Source organism: Oreochromis aureus, linkage group 13 (genome assembly GCF_013358895.1).
Source record: "Oreochromis aureus strain Israel breed Guangdong linkage group 13, ZZ_aureus, whole genome shotgun sequence".
NCBI lineage: Eukaryota > Metazoa > Chordata > Actinopteri > Cichliformes > Cichlidae > Oreochromis > Oreochromis aureus.
The window spans coordinates 34781470-34798638 of NC_052954.1; the positions used below are offsets into that span (position 1 = coordinate 34781470).

Here is a 17169-nt window from a genome sequence, read left to right on the forward strand (position 1 = left end):
CTCACACAGACACACACTCACTCACACAGACACACACACGCACTCAGACACACACACGCACTCAGACACACACACGCACTCAGACACACACACGCACTCACTCACACAGACACACACGCACTCAGACACACACACGCACTCAGACACACACACGCACTCAGACACACACACACTCACTCACACAGACACACACGCACTCAGACACACACGCACTCAGACACACAGACACACACGCACTCAGACACACACACAGACACACACGCACTCAGACACACACACACACACACACACTCACTCACACACACACACACGCACTCAGACACACTCACTCACACACACGCACAGACACACACGCACTCAGACACACGCACTCACTCACACACGCACAGACACACACGCACTCACACACACACTTTCAGAATATCCTCCTGATAATTGTTTTAATTTACAGTTTACATACAGATGTGTGCAAATCATTTATAAACATCACATAAACGTCTGCACAGAAATGTTCCTCGTAGTGGGACGCTGCATGACTCACTATAACGTTCGTCCAGGATCAACGTCACAAACAGCCAATCGGGTTGTGATGTCATACGTATGGTATGTGGAGTTAAAAGGAAAAAAAACTCCTTTGTTTATGTAAAACTATTCTGGAACAAATACTAAACATATCAAATATTTTTTATTAATTTACACAATATGGTAAATATATTATCAAGCTAGGTTTGCTGCTAGCCAGATTCACTTAGCCCTGTGATAGCTTTAATAGCATTAGCTAAGATCTTGGCTAATGCTAAGTGAAAGCGCAGACACGGCCCCGCTGTGATGCTGCTGATCCTGGACCAGCGGTATGATGATGACGTAGGAGCACCGACACGTCCCTACAAGGGCCGCTGCAGTACTCTCCTGAACATTTATGTCAGCATTTGAAGCTCTGTTTGACACGTGACGCTGTTACAGGAAGTGATGAAAGTGTGGGCGGGTCCACTGTGGTTTACCTTTACATGCTGCCTTAAAGTAACCTGCAGGTTCATCACTGCTGCTTTTTTTTTAAACATTAAAACTTTATTAGCATCATAATCCAGACAGCACAGTGACTGTAGCAGGGCCCTCAGCAGACACCTGAGGCCATCTGGGACATGTACTGTTTTTACTCATATTTGTAATAAATGAGTTGAAGAAACGCTGAGTTTGTATTGTCTCAGGAGGTCAGAGTGAAGGTGGAGGGTCAGACCTCACAGAAACGCCTCATGACCGAGCCGTGTTCAGACTCACACGTGCGTTTCCTCACAGCTGTGAGCCGACCGCTGGTTCCATCATTCAAGGATTTGGTTTAAAGTTCTGTTGTTGCCGTCGTTTTGTCATTTTCTGCCTCGCTGTTCAACGCTGCAGCCTCCTCATCACCGGCCTCGCCGACAGTTTTCAGGTCTCCTTGAGCCGTGTGTTCCTCGCCTTATCAGACACTTGATTCTTTCACCTTCATCCAGGAGGCTGTAACAGCTGGTGGAGAGCCACCATCATCACGCCAGTCATTAAGGTCACATGGGTCAAGGTGTGAGTGAGAGCAGGTGGAGTTCGGTGTGCGAGGCATCCTTTACTCCTCATCGGCGTGCTTTCTCCTGAAACACCTGGAGCTTCAGGATGAAGATGAAACGTCAGCTGGTGCAGACTCACTGGCTCTGTGACGAGCCAACTCAGGACCGCTCCACACTGATCCAGCTTCCTGTTTTCAAAGGTAAGGAGCCAATCAGGTGCTTTCACTCACGCTGAAAGCATTAAAGCCGCCCGCCATGTCCACCTCACTGCTGCCATTTTCATGAGTAAGGCTACAAGAAGAGCAGAGCGGACCTGCACGCACTCACCTGAAGGACACCTGTGTTTGTGGGCTTCCTGCTGCAGGACGCTGAGGATAAACATCTTCACACCTCCATCATCTTCTGTTAAACTTTATTTTTCCTAAATTCATGTTTTTATGAATTAACGCTGGTCATGAAAATGTTTCCAGTTTTTATTCCGATGAATTATTGATCATAACAATACAGAGTTTATGATTTCAGAATATAAAAATACATCCTTAAAAACCTGCAAACATCATCGTTCATATGAACCACATGATCAGCTGGAGGAAAACATTTCACATTCTTCACTTTAACATTGGGACTGATGCAGAGCTGCTCTGTGAGAAATAAGCCGGTGTAGCTGTGGCCTGCTGAGAGCCCAGCTGCTGCTTCGGTGGTTTGAAGCTGATCATCAGTGAAACTGAGACCAATGTGGTTACAAACATACGTTACAGAGAGGAGGAGCTTCTCCACGTAACAGAAGGACGCTCAGCTATTTGAGGCTCACACAGAGCAGCTCGCCATGATTCACAGTTCATAATAATCCTTCTTTGTCTCATCCTGATCTTATGTGAAAGTTTCACACGCTGAAGCTTCTACTCAGGAACAGCTGACATAGAGGCGGCGATGCCAAAGTCAGGTGACTGACTCTTACGGTCTCAGCACCTGAGAGCCAAACAGACGGGTTTCTACAGGAACTGTTTAAACATCTGCTCGTCATGAAACTACAGGGATACAAACAGGAAGTCCTTCAGAATAAAACAATCACTCGCTGTCGAACTGAAATGAGCTGCTCACACCGAGCCCAGCTTAGTTTGATCAGGCGAGTCTAAGAAGATGCGCTGACGGCTCATTCAGGCGACGCTCAGAAACAACGACCCAAATTCCCAAAACACCGACGCAGAACTCGCAAGTAACCGACACATCTACGGAAAAACCCACAACACTACCAACAACATCCCAGAAACCTAAAAGAAAAGAGCACTAACGTGTTAAATGGTTAACTTTGTGCCGTGACCAAACAAATTTCCCACGTGTGGGACTAATAAAGGTTTATCTAATGGAAAAGAGCCACAGAACAAACAAACACATAAACAGGGTTTTATTTTTTCCCTTCAGTGGCCCAGAAACCTGTGGCTCCACCGCACCGCGTCCTTTACGGATTTTTGTCATAAAAAAGTGAAATAATCGATTAATGAACCACGCTGGGACCGTAGCGAGTTCAGCCCTGGCCTCCTGACCGCCCGGTCTGAATGAGCCGCTTTCACACACGTCACAGTTTTATACCACCGCTCAGATTTCTGCTTTGGCACAAACATCATCAGTCAGCTGTGTTCAGAGTCAACAGGACCCCGAGCTTTTCAAAATAAAAGCTCAGAGCTTCAGTGTGCCTTCAGAGACTCGATGTAGTGGAAAGTGGCGCCCAGAGCCCAGCTGGTCTCCACCTGGTTGATGGTCCTTGCAAGCTGGGACACAGAGAAAATGTCAGAGAGGCGAGACCGATCGACCGATTGATGGTTTTAAAGGAATCGATAGAAGCTCACCCTGAACTGCTTGTGTGGAGGGAAGCCGAGCTCCTGCAGCAGGGCTGAGATGTAGACCAGGTCCAGACAGAGGAAGGGGCTCCGCTGAGGACCGACGGACACGTCGCTGCACACTGCGGGGAGAAAAACACCCACAGCGGTCACAGATTTAAAAACATCTGCCGATATCAACATTTAATCCTGGACCTCTGTGAGTCGGGTCAGAAACACGTTCTGGCTTCATTGATGATGACGGCAGCTCTGAGCGACATCCAGCAGAGGGCGCCATCTCACCTCTCTTCGCTGCGTCGGTGTAGTCGGACACTCTGATGCTTCCTCCCTTCTTCTCGTCTGGACACAGAGCACAGAGAGGAGGATTTAAACAGAAACCTGCAGCAGCTCCGTAAACCGAACGTTCCCAGTTTTCCAGCTTTTCAGCTGTGTTCAGGAGCTGTGGGAATAACGGCTTCCACAGTCAAACGTCATGTTAAAGGTGACAAACGGCAGCTCGCGGGATGGGGGCAGCTGTGAGCCACTCGGCTCTGGTAAACACAAAGCAGGAAGTCTGGAACGAGGCTCTGGTGAAAGTCGTGCCTACGAGCGATTAAACCCGAGTCAGTGAGCGAACGCCGCCTGAACGTGAAGCTCCAACTCTGAGCCTTCCTCACACCTGGTCTGCAGGTAACGTGTTAACCCTGGGCCACATTCAGGACGCTCTGATGATAAATGGGCCGCCCCCCGGGGACGACAGGTGTGCCAGGTAACTTCCCCTGTAACGGCGCGGCTTCACATGGATGGATCAGCGTGACGTGCTGCCCCCTGCAGGCGAGCAGCAGAGCGGCAGTATTTCCTCACCGATGGCACCGATGTCGACGGCGCGGTCGTAGTAGAAGGAGAAAGCGTAGAAGTCCATGTCAGTCACGCCGAACGCCTTTGCCACCTTTTGGTACAAAACCTTCTCCACTCTGCTCAGGCACGCCTCGTAAACTGGCTCCCCTGAAACACACGTGCACACACAGAAGGTTCCTAACCCCAGATGCATCATGAGTAACCATGGCAACCAGACGACCAATTTGAGATGATCTGCTCACCTGTGCTCTGCCCTTTCACAATGTAGACCATGTCAGCGTGCTCCCAGCTGCCCGAGTACTCTGGAGCAAGGCAGGGGCTGACCAGCTCAGTGCTGCCCCCTACTGCACACACACACAGACACACACACAGGCACGTTTGTCTGTTTATCTCATCTCAAACCACGAACAGTAAAACAACGATGCACAGCACTAACAGACAGACGAGCCCTGCAGTTCCTCCGACCCCCAGCAGAGGCAGCGGTGAGGTTATTACACTGACGATCGCTCATGTTTGCAGCAGTTTGCTTGCACACACTTCCTGCTTTAGCCAAATGCTGTCAGTCTGCTACAGCGGTTTTCCAAAAAGCCACAAATATATGATGTGTGGTTAAAACGGTCCCACCAGGACGCCTGAACACGACACCGCCACGGCGACGCCTGCGTGCACATAAACAGCCCGACAGCAGAGAGGATCTGAGCTGCAGCTTCTTGCAGCAGTTAAACCGCAGCAACAGCTGGCCGGCAAGGAATTAATCTTGCAGTGTGTTATTAAAAGATTAGATAATGGCTTATTTATCTGCCGGGTGGGGGTGGGTGGGGGCGGAGGCATAACAGGCTGAGATGAAAATCTGAAAACTGAAAAACAAGAAAAAGAAAAAACAGGTCAGGTACGTACGGGGCGGAGCATCAACGCCTCCCAAGATAGCGAGGCGAGCGGACATCAGACCCAGACCCAGATAGCTGCAGAGAGAACACATCAATAATCAATAATCGATCAGCTGATCACCAGAAAATGAATGTTTCTGACCTGACACGTTTGGTTCTTCCTGCTTTTTTAGATTTTTAACTTTTTAACCTCACACAATCAGTTCCTGCGTGTTAGCGTCGTTACTGAGACTCGAACAGCAAACACGATGATTAAACAGGAAACGATGAGTTCAATCGTAAACACGTCAGCTGACTGACAGCTGTGTGTGACCCAGGTTTATGCCTTCAGTTTCTGTCAGAGTGACCACCAGCTGACTTCACATCAGCCAATCAGCACAGGCACAGTGTGCGTGTGTGTGCGTACCTGTGAGTGTAGACCACATGTGGGTGGTTGAACATCTGGAAGGACTGGATGTAGTCGACAGGTGAGGTCTGGATGGTTTTCTGCACAGAAAGAAAAGAACTTGAGGTTTCTGCGACGCTGGGTCGGCTCTAAAAACAGACGACTTCCTTCGAGTGTTGCTTCCACGCTGGGTGGGACAAATCCACACAGAAAATCAATCTGCTGCTTATTTTTCCTGAGAGCGTTTTCTGACAGTACTGTGCAAACATACATGTAAATACAGTACACACACATGGAAACACGGAGTGTGTGTATTTGGTGTGAGCAGCTGTCTGTCAGCTCTGTGAGGATCCTCAGGAAGACTTCTCCAGGCTTCTTCTTCTGTCAGGATGATCCCACACTGCTTTAGTCACGCTGAGGTCGGCTCTGCGGAGGCCCATCCATGACTGATGGTGTCCTGCTGTGTGTTATTAGATCCAGGTGTGCTTTCACTGCACTGATGGTGTGTTTGGATCATTGTGATGGTGGAACAGGAAGCTGCTGTCAGTCAGATGTTTCCAGATGTTCCTGCGTGGTGGATCAGACTCTGTGATTCATCAGTTTATCAAAGATCTCCAACAGCTCTGACTGAGCTGCAGCTGAGACCATGACAGAGCCTCCACCCAGCTTCACAGATGGCTGCAGACTCCTCCCACTTCTTCTTCTGAACCTTTTCCTCAGCTTTTTGAGGACACACTGACACCATGCTGAGATATGCAGAGTTTCAGCTGACAGCTCTTTGGGAATCACCGTGTTGGAGCAAAAATACTGTTTTCATGAGAAGCTGTGATATCGTTGGCATTTGACAGATTTGGTAAAGAAACTGGAACAGGTGATGAGTTTGTGTGTCAGGCTGCTGCCAACAAACGACCTCTGCTCAGGTTTGTGTGATTCACAGTCATTCCTGTGAGAAAGGTCAGGTACAAGGACTGAACAGGAGAGGAAAAGCAGCCAATGTCCACAGAAGAACTTTAAAGAGCTTCAGAAAGCCGGAGTGTTGCTCAACAGCTGCTTGGCAGTAACTATGAAGACCTGAGGGGTGGCTCAAGACTTTTGCACAGCTCTGTGTGTTGTACTCTCGAACACTGGGTGGGTTTTTTCTTGGGAGGCCGTCCTCCACCCTCCTGCTGATGCTGTCAGCCCTCAGTAAGAAGATGACTTCATCTGGAGCTTTTTGCTGCCTCAGTTCCTCGTTTGCATCCTCCTCCTCCTCCTCCTCCTCCTCTCACAGGCTGAAGAAGAACTGGCCAATCCCTCGTGTACAAAGCCTGACCTAAATAGATCCCCCTTCACTCCCTTTCTCCTCCCCTGCCTGATGTGAGGCTGTTTATTTGGGATTAGCGAGGCGTTTCCAGATTAAAGCCTAAGACGGAGCCATCCTGGTACTTTGACTGAGGGGACAGAGCTCTTCCTCTCTGAGTCTTCCTCACCCTTTCACCTGTGTGAGTCCTCACCTCGTCCTGAGGGCTGAAGGTGATCTGAGTCGACCCGCCTCCCAAATCCAGCATCCCCACCGTGGGCGAGTGAGCACTGTGAAGACCACCTGGAAAGAGAGAGGGAGGGAGGAAGAGGAGGAGGAGATTAGGAGGAAGAGTGAGCTGCAGTTTAATCCAATAACAGGTAATCACTGTTTCTTGTCCACATTAATCTGGTTTGAAACACACGCGCGCATCATAAATCACACCAATCCACATCCACTTCCTGCCGCAGAGTTAAAAATGGACCCAGTGTGCGTGCTACGTGGACGCCCACCTCTGTGAGGACCAACATGAGGTTTGGGGCTTTCTGAGAGGACAGAGGTCATCTGTTTGAGAACACAAGGTGGCGGTTTCACCCTGAAGTTCAGTCGTGGGCGTGAACATCCAGCCTCAGTGTTAGGGTGGAGTTTCTGACGGTATGATCACGTGACCAAAGAAGAGGATCAATGAAGATGCAGCGCGTGCAAACTCCACAGCACCATCGTCCACTGAAGACTCAGAGCGGCCGGCCGCTTCCTTCGAGTGGAGAGCCCAAACACGCCAATGACACGGGTACCCCAGACGCCCAATGACAGGACGGTTCATACAAAACCTAAAGGCACTCAACATCAGCTGGGAGCACATGATCATACGCCCAGCCCAGTCACTAACACACAGACGATGAGCGGTCTCACCTGTGAGGAAGTTGACGGTGATCCAAGCAGAAATACCTGAAAGGAGAAAACGAAAAGGTTACAGGATCGCTGGATTCAACACCTCTATGCAGACGACACTCGGCTGCTCACTCGCTTCACTCCAAACTCGTGATTCTGTGCTACAGCAGCAGTGAGCACGCTAACACGTAACCATCAATATGAACCGTTTCTCTGGGAGACGCTGTTATGAGACGCAACAACGTGGACCCGACTCTGGAAACACTCTCAGTGTGAAGGTCACATGTTTATTAAACAGACTAAACATTAAAAAGTAACTGACTGTGAGGCCATTGGGGGAGGAGCCAACTGTGAATCGATGAGGAGGAGGAGCCGACTGTGAGGCGATCAGGAGGAGGAGCTAATCCGATCAACATTTACAGGTTGATGTTCGGCTGATGAGGGTTTCATGGTGGGATGTGGCATTGATATTTAAGGACAGGTTAAAGAGGTCAAAGGTACAGTTTGTATCTGACTGATGTTCATATTCACTGGAAAAATGTCCAAAGGTTCCAAATTCCCCAAATATCCAAAATGTGATTCAAAAAAAATAAAAAAAAAATCCTTTTCCTCACCCACTTGAACCCGGGAAACCCCACAGATGAAACCCACACTCATTTCAGAACCAAACTCACAGACCCAGCAGGGAAACTCTGCTGTTAAAAATCAGCAGTAATGTGTAAAAAAGGAAGAAATCTGTTCAGAGCAGACACGCTCGCCTTCATTTAGCGTTAAAGGAGCGTCACATTAACCCAGTGGTTCCCAAACTGTTTTTGCTAGGGCCCCCTTTGTTTTACAAGAACACACCGACGCCAAAGGGAAGATAGGCTCCATCATGGCTTGGAAGGAAGTTGCTTTGGAAGCATATTTGGAGATGCTCCATCCTCTGCTTTGCGTTTGTGTGGGAGCCCCGTCAAAAACCTTGTTTGTTTGTTTTTTTAAAATTCACACCCCCCCAAGCTGTGACCCAGATGTGTGGCCCAGCTGTAATGTCTGTGCTGGTGGATATGTATGGGAATGTAGGTTCAGTGTTTTAAATGCTCGCTCTGTATGGACAACAGGCCTGCCTGCACATAATCCAATCCTTTTAAAGTAGTTCATAAAAGCAATTATGGCCGTGTGGGATAATGTCCCACTTAATCTAACGGGGGGATTATGTGTCCCGTTTATTTCTGAGGCTGAAATCTTTTCTCTTTCTCCTGAGCGGGATCACTACTCGCCCTTGCTCGTCTTTTAATGATCGCTGAATTTGCCGTTTATCCCGCTCTGCTTTTCCTCTAATGGACAGAGTCCTGCACGGCGTTCCCGACTAAACTGTCCTTTCAGAGGTCTGTCTGAACTCCTGCAGCCTGACTGCGGCTCAGATGTTGTGCCATTCTTGGCCAGCATGCTTATCCCAGCTCAGATTACCCTCGGCCCGTCCGAGTGAAGCGACTTATTGTTAATGGGACCTCTGAGTGGTTCCTGGGAGGCGTCCGGGTGCTAAGTGCCGGTGTTTAGCCGACTTTCTCCGGCTCTTGTTTGTTTTGTTAGGAAATTGCTTCTTAGCGTATCGGGCTAAGAGTTTTATGGTAAAGCCCCTATGATACAGTTTGTACCGAGCCCCGTAATCACCCACTCCTGCATGCCCAAAGGTCAGAGGTCACTGCTAAAAGGCACTAATGGATGTGGCTGAGTACAAATACTGCACCGCGGACACTAAAGTCATCTTTGAGTTGACCTGAATAAGCAGATGCACTTTACTTCTGATCAGTAAATGACTTCACTGGTTAACCTTCACTCTGCAGGAGCATCCTGATTGGATGATTTACAGGAATCAAACGTGAAACATGAACTACACTGTGCGCTCTGCCTCACACACTTAAACACAGAGGCCTCCAAAAAGTGATGGTGGGTGTGGCTCAGCAGGTAGGGCAGGGTCGTCAGCCAATCAGAAGGTCGGGGGTTCAGCTCCTGCACGATACTGACGACTGAATTTCAACATAGAAAAAAGCTTCCCGTGTGAACGAGGCTCATATGTGGCGGTGAGCGTGAGTCTGACCCTCACGGCGGGCCTCGCCGCCTCTGTGTCTGTGTCGCATGGCTGATGTCACCGACGCACTTACGCCATCGCCTCGTTCTCGTATTCACAAAGTTGGATACCCACGCCGCCCTGAACTAAACCCTGCTGTGATGAACATCCTCACTGACCTCAGTCATGTGGTCAGCGTCACACTGTCTACGATTTCACCTTCTGGTTTATCCCCGCCCCTCCCAGTTTATAGTACTGGATGATTTTCACCCAGTAATTAAACATATTTGCTACCTTGCTGTGTAGTCTGATCATGTTTTCCTGTAACTGTAGAGAGGAACTGTCTACAAATCAAACGCTGAGCCGCATGCTGAGCTCCGCCTCCCCCGTCGTCTCCTCCTTAATCCTCCATATTGACGCTTTCCGTTGGGGAAATCAGAGCTGGAGCTCAGTTCATCATCATCACAGATTAAACCCGAGGAGACCTGCAGATTCCCTCTGATCTAATAACGTCATAACGAGATGAAGATCCCACACAGGACGAGACCTCGCGAGGGGTCACGACCCTCCAGGAACTCCCCTCGGATCGCTCCAGGTGGATCCGTTTCCTGTTTCTGTGTCTCTGAATGAACGCCGTCATACTCTGCGGCGTTCTCTTCAGCTTCCTGCACCACTTCAAAAGAAAAGACCTCATCTCAGCCCAGGAGCCAGAGTCGGCCCACGGGGCCTATCCCACACTGTTAAGATGCTGCATAAGGAACTCAACAGTTCCTGTATGCATTTCACGTTAAAAGCCCTCAGCAAACGAGGCTTTTGTTGTGAAATATTTTCAGAACGAAGGTCATCTTTAGAAAGAAGGAGCAGGAGGAGGAGCCGAGTGTGCGGGCTGATCAATCAGAACGTCTTACCTTCATCAGTGCCGTCCATGATGGACACGCTGTCATCTGTGGACAGGAAGGGAGAGTCCAAGAACAGCGCCCTCACCTGGACATGAAGCGAATGATCTTTGAGCTTCACAAAGTGAAATGGTTTTATTTCTGCCTCCCATCAATCAGTGATCTCTGTTTAAATATAATCTAATATTTAATGATGCATTTTTGTAAAAATGACCCCCCCCCGTAATCTGCAGCATCAGAGCTCGTCTGATAATAAGAGCAAAGCCTCAGATTAAATCACACTCTGGCTGTAGTCCTGTTATTACTGATTACTTAAAAGATTTAATAGACTTTCTCTGTTCTGGCTCCAACAGGACGATGAAGAAGAGGAGGAGGAGGAGCAGCAGCCAGAGGAGTTATCAGTCTGACCTGATTGATACCTGATCACAACACTTTAAACAACTGTGCTGGAGTTATCGTTTTATTTTGAAAAAAACCCCCAAAATGTAGCTGTTCCATTTAGAAATACAAGAAAATAAAAATAAATTAAAACATGCAATGAGGGAAAAAATTAATTAAAAAATGAAACTGATTTTTATAAAGTATGAAGTCTGAACAATAATAAATAAATAAAAAGGTGAAATAATAAAGATGAGATCAGGTGACGTGTGAGTCTCACTCTGTCCAGCAGCTGGTCGGCTTTCTCTCCAGGAAGTAGACGCAGCCCAGCCGTCGCCTTCAGGACCACGGGGGTGGAGGTCCAGTACGAAGGGGGGACACTGGACTTGGCGACCTCCAAAAGCTCCACGATCCCTGCGGTGCACTGGACACAGAGGGAGGCTCTGAGCATGCTAAGTCTTTATGTAGGACTGTAGGTTCGAGTTGGAGCAACAAAACTACACTCGGTGCACCAACTCTGGAAATATTCACTCACAAATGTGAGCGTGTCGGGGAACGTGTTTGTTACGATGAGAAAACCAACGATAAATGCTGAACATCAGCACTGAGAACTGCTCAGTTCCTAAGCAAACAGTATTTGAGTGTCACTCTGGGGCTGTTTGCTGTAGGCTCAGTCAGTCAGGCCCATTCGAGCGTCTTTGAGCTCAGTGTGGGACCCGTGCAGCGCTCCTGTGGCCCCTCGTGTGCGCCCTACCTGCTGTGGGTCGTCGGCGTACGCTGACAGTCCTGGTTTGATGGCTCTGAACGTCTCTTGGGCCAGCTTTGGAGCTCCTGCGGGAAAAAAGATAAAACTATGTGACCGTGAGCTTTAAACAGATAAAAGAGGCGATACGCCGGCGCATTTAATTGAATTTCACTGAGTGACCGAGTGACCCCGGACCTGTGCCTACGACTGAGCTGTTATTAAGCTCTTAATGACAATCCCAGCATGTATAACTAACAGGTGCTGCCATTAGTCCGGTTAGCTGCGATGCTAACAAAGGAGCCAAGATAGCACTCAGCCTGTGTGATTTAGCTTAGCGCTTAAATGCGATAACGAAGGCATTTGGCCGAGCGCTGCAGGAAACTTTCTCTAAGCCTAATAAACCAGAAAGCTCTAAAACACACTAATGAGTTTGTGTCCATTTGAACTGGCAGCGGCTCCCTGCAGCAGGACTTAAAGGCTGAAAGCTCCTCTTGTCTGCACCGATTCACGTCTGGTAATTAATGCTCGGAGCCAACATGTGGATTTAAATACACTAAAAGCAGCACTATATGATCTGAGAGGATGTATACATAGAGGTTTAACACCCACACATTCCCTGATACACGTTAATATCAGCTGCTACTAAAACAACAGCACAGACATACTCTCATTAAATATTCATCATTCAAATTTACACACAAACTAAACTTAAATTTGAAGGTTTTTGAATGGAGTTTGGTTTGGAGTCACAGTGGACGCCATCGAGTCCTTTGAATTGAAACGAAAATGTAAAAATATTCAGAGCATCAACATCAACGTGTCTCATTGCTGCATACACAGTGGTTGCTGTAGAAAATACCAACATCAAATATTCAGATACTTCAGGATAGAGCAGGGCGATATGACCAAAAATATTTATCACGATATACATTTGAAAATTTGCGATAACGATATAACTGACAATGTAATTGACACTAGACAAAATACTTTACAACTCTTCAACTTTATTAGTGCAAAAAAAAAAACATCAATGTATTTTCACTTAAACAAGCAGCTGTTTTTTATGTGCATTAAAGTTATATAAAAATGTAACAGTGCAAATTCCTCACTGACAGTTTAACCAAAAGGCATTTCCAGTGGAAACTGGCCGACATGTCCTCAGCATAACCATGTATAATATCCACAAAACTTAAAAAGAGGTTATACACACACAATACGTAATATTATGTTGAAGCACAGTACGTATCACTCCGCGAGGCTCCTGCCTACGATAGCCGTAATGCTCCACAATCCATCAAGCCGTGCGGCTTCGTAGCTTAGCAAACTCATACTAAAACATTTGACAGATTTTCGAGCGCCGTGTGTCACACAAAATCGTCTCGAGGTCAGTAAACACAACCAGAATTCATACATAAGGCACACAGGATTATAAGGGGCACTGACGATTTTCAGAAAAATCAAAGGATTGATTTTAAGTGCACCGTATTTTCCAAACAACACGGTAATAACGACGGCCCGCTAGCATGCGCTACCAAAAGTAGTGCTTTGTTGTGTATCTGACGGACGAAAGCTAAACCAGTTCCACACCACTGAAGTTGCAGCATTTTTACAAACCAGTTCTGGTTCATCCGTTTCATTTAACGATCCACTTTCGCTCTTCTCATTCTGCGTCGCCGCCATGTGCGTATGTAAACAAAGGGACTGCGCATGCGCGTTTTACCCACATTCTATCGCAATATTTCATTTTCCTAACGTTACCCAAAATTACACCGGTATTACCGTGAACGGTATGATATAGCCCAGTCCTACTTCAGGAGTTTCTCAAAGCCACCATATTATTGACGCTATTTCTCAGTTTTCTGATCGGGTTAGAGTTTGATGGAGTTCCAGATTAACAGATATTTGAATTAAAAGTCATGTAAGCTACCTACAAAATGGTTAAAATACATTTATTGTGTAAATTCAAAATAATAAAGAAATAAATCCACAGTGGTTACACTTAAATTTCTTCATATTTGTATTTTAAATAAAGAGCACAGATACTGATCACGGACCAGCAAAAACTGCAGTTTTTAAATGGAGTTTGGTGCAGGATTGCAGTATTTTAAATTTTCAAACAGATCTAAAAAACAGGAGCACCCTGAGACTGTCTGAGTCCGTGTATTTATCAACAGATTGTTAAATTCACTGATATTTGAATGGACTTTGGTTGGGAATCAGTTCATGTGGTGTAGGGAGTGTAGATATGTGACTACACAGCTGCACTCTGGCATTTACAGAGTCTGAAGATACACATCAGGCAAACTACACCGTGCTATCATCAGATATATGAATGGGGTCTGGTGTGAGTTACACTGGTTGTTCGGCTGTACCTTTGTCCTCTATCTGGAACTTAAAGACATGGATTCTGGTCCCAGTGCTCCCAGCATCAAACATGATGCCGTACTGGAAGCGCCATCCAGCATCAGTGGTGGGCCCGTCATCTGCGCTGAGGTCTGAGTCGGGCCGGCGGTGAGGAGGTAGTCTGTAGGCTTCTGGTTTGGAGGTCGAGTAGTGATGCTTAACGAACATCAGGTAGGCAAACAGGAAGCACACGAAGAGGAAAGCTCCGGCCAGCTTTGGTCTCTTCATGGTCTCGCATTCTGTGTGCAGCTGCAAGAGCTGGTGACCAAAGACAGTACAAAATATCCACATTTAACAGGAGAAACCATGACAATCCCATTTAACAGGAGAGCTTTCACAGTGTCTGTACGCATGGAATAAACTTCACTTCAAACAAGATCAATAAAAGCTACACACACTCTGGAGTGCGGAGTCTAGTGTGAAGTCATTTCTAAGCAGTTCATGTTATTCAGCTTCCACTTGAATTTCAGGTTAGCTTACTGAAATGAACAGCTGCCAGGAAAACAGGACACACAGTGTTGTTAAGCAAACAATGTTAAACTGGCAGTTTTTTTAAATGGAGTTTGGTTTGGAATCATGTTCGCTGTTTTGTTAGCTCAAACAAATTTTATATAAGTTACTTTAAACAGAAAAGGCAGAAAATAAACGTTTCTGTGTTTGTAGCAGCAGTTTTTCAGATACTAACAGCTAGCTGAGCCGGCTAGCATCAGCCGGTTAGCTGCAGGCTAGCATCAGGCTAACCGCGTCCTGGCGCTGACACAAACGGAAAAACGAGTGTTGACGTACCGAGCAGAAACGGTGAGCGGCGGCTCCCGTTAACCAAACAACCCGGTCACTTTCCTCCTCTTCGTCACTTCACATCTACTCATTCTGGACTTCCGTCAACGACATGGCGCCGTGTGATGACGCCATAGTGTGCGGCGTGGACGTGGCAATAATAATAATAATAATTGGATTCTATCAAGGAAATTTATTATTACTAATAAGATAAGAGAAGTTACTCTTAAGTTGATCACAGATGTTATCCGGTAAAGACATATCTGGTTAAATTAAAAAAAAATATTGATACTCTTTGTACTTTTTGCAGCAATGCAGAGGAAACAATATGTCATTTATTTTGGGAATGCACTTATACACATGTATTTTGGATTGATCTAAATAATTTTATAAACACCAAAATTGATCCCTCATGTAAACTGAAGTTTCAACATATTCTTTTTGGCCTCTCACATACCGATAAAATAATTCCAGGGAAAAAATATATTATTAATCTTCTGATTATTTTTGCCAAATTTCACATACATTGTACAAAATTTTCTCAACAGCGTCCAAACATATTTGCTTTTAAAGCCCTGTTTTCCAATTATCTGGAGAATCTTAAGAACAGTACTAACTCCAAAGCGTGTAAAACACAAGAGCTGTGTCGAATGTATAGTTTCACTTGACTTACATGTTGTTTATTTATACCTTGAGCACAATTTATTTTATTTTATTTTTATTTATTGATTTATTTATTTTCTTTCAGTTATTTTGTTTATCTGTTTTCTCCTAAAATATACCTTTTTGTTTACGTACTTGTATTTGTATACATAACTTGTTCAAGATACTGCAAGCTGTGGAATTTTTTATACCCTTTCTATATCCTACATCACTATGTATACTTGTTCTTCAATTGTCTAAATAAATTAAAAAATAAATAAATAAATAAATAAATAAATAAATAAATAAATAAATAATAATAATAATAATAATAATAATAATAATAAAGAAAAGCTAATGATTCTTTTCTATTATATATATTACAATTATATTATTATTATATATAATAAAAAAGATTGAATGATTCATTGAATTTGTAAATGTTAAAATGTTTGTAACTTGTCTTTATAAAATTAGCGAACTGCAGCATCACTGGAATCACGAACAGGAGCTCAGGCTCTGATTGGCCACAACACAGTTTCCATTCAGTCTTAGGGCTCTGCAGCATTTCAGTAACGTGTTTTTGTCTAATCCTGCTTCACACAACATACAGCCTTAAAAAAAATATATGTATGATGAAGAGGGAAAACCACAAGAGTGTGTAAGGTTGACAGTAGAAGAAATGTGAAAGGTGCTCACACTGACCTGAACATGATTCACAAATACCGCAGAGAAGCAGAACTGGCTAAGAGACAAAGAACCAAGGCACAAAAGGATCAGCTTCACAGAGACAGAAGTGATGAAAACGAACAGAAAGACAAACAACAAATCTAAGATGCACCAAAAGCTGCCAACACACAAGAAAGAGAGACAAACACAAAGAGATGACCATCACAAACATGCAGAGATGCAAAGAGACGCACGTGTTCTTCAAGTTAAAGATGCAGGGTCAGAAGTTGAACTGACTGCAGATCATTTTCACTCTCACACTTTCACACCTTCATGAATGAAGTCTGACCCTAACCCTCCTCCTCACTCTGCTCCATATATGTAATTTCATCTATAAGCCTCTAATAGCTGTTTATCAGTTAATGGTGGCAGAGACATTAATGGTTCTGTAATCTTCTGTGCCTTTTTATTTTCATCACTCTGATGGCGAGCAGAACAAAAGCAGCTCGCTGAGTGGATCCTAATCGTCCTGCAGATTTACACACAAATGACATTTAGAGACAATTACGTCAGCGTGAGACAATAATCCAGCTAAGTTGTTAATCGACACAGAAACACAGCGAGGAAGAAAAGCTCAGCGAGCGTGAACATCCACAGAGTTCCTCCTCAGGTCTCTGCTCGTTAGGTCGTGTTCAGCCTCACAGTCCTCGGCGGCGAGTTCAGACACATCATGATGACGCCAGTAAGAAAAACGACAGTGAGGCAGACGCACACTGCTGGAGGGGAACAGTCACAGAAGACAACATGGTCGCACAGTCATTCATATGCAGACCTGAACAGGCTGAGCTCAGCGAGCTGTGAAACTAAACATCCACAGAGAGTATGGGAGCAAATGAATTCCTAAACCTGGGGCTCCGCCTCCTCACACGGTCTGTTAGTGAGTGACCTCACAGC

The 17169-nt window shown here is 45.8% G+C and overlaps 1 protein-coding gene across 3 annotated transcripts; it reads right to left on the reverse strand.

Annotated features, from left to right (window-relative positions):
• Positions 1–1997: 1997 nt before the first annotated feature.
• entpd6 (ectonucleoside triphosphate diphosphohydrolase 6) lies at positions 1998–15029 on the reverse strand. 3 transcript variants are annotated; one of them, XM_031730279.2, is made up of 14 exons: positions 14914–15029; positions 14097–14385; positions 11734–11810; positions 11260–11403; positions 10614–10689; positions 7677–7712; positions 6979–7067; positions 5507–5586; positions 5111–5175; positions 4456–4554; positions 4220–4360; positions 3659–3715; positions 3386–3498; positions 1998–3307 (listed from the first exon to the last, which is right to left on the reverse strand). In XM_031730279.2, the coding sequence occupies exons 2-14, from the start codon at positions 14353–14355 to the stop codon at positions 3224–3226; spliced, it is 1320 nt and encodes a 439-aa protein (XP_031586139.1). In that variant the 5' UTR covers positions 14356–14385; positions 14914–15029; the 3' UTR covers positions 1998–3223. The 3 variants fall into 3 exon arrangements, with proteins under 3 accessions (XP_031586139.1, XP_031586138.1, XP_031586141.1); XM_031730278.2 differs by having other exon boundaries at positions 4456–4557; XM_031730281.2 differs by lacking the exons at positions 4220–4360; positions 4456–4554.
• Positions 15030–17169: the final 2140 nt, after the last annotated feature.

What these genes read in the sequence shown, in the direction of transcription:
- entpd6 (XM_031730278.2), bottom strand. Translation starts at nt 14,355, where the DNA reads ATGAAGAGACCAAAGCTGGCCGGAGCTTTCCTCTTCGTGTGCTTCCTG. An exon ending in CACCGTCAACTTCCTCACAG is followed by an intron (nt 7,068 to 7,676) that starts GTGAGACCGCTC and finishes CTCTCTTTCCAG; the next exon opens with GTGGTCTTCACAGTGCTCAC. An exon ending in CCTTCAGCCCTCAGGACGAG is followed by an intron (nt 5,587 to 6,978) that starts GTGAGGACTCAC and finishes CTTTCTGTGCAG; the next exon opens with AAAACCATCCAGACCTCACC.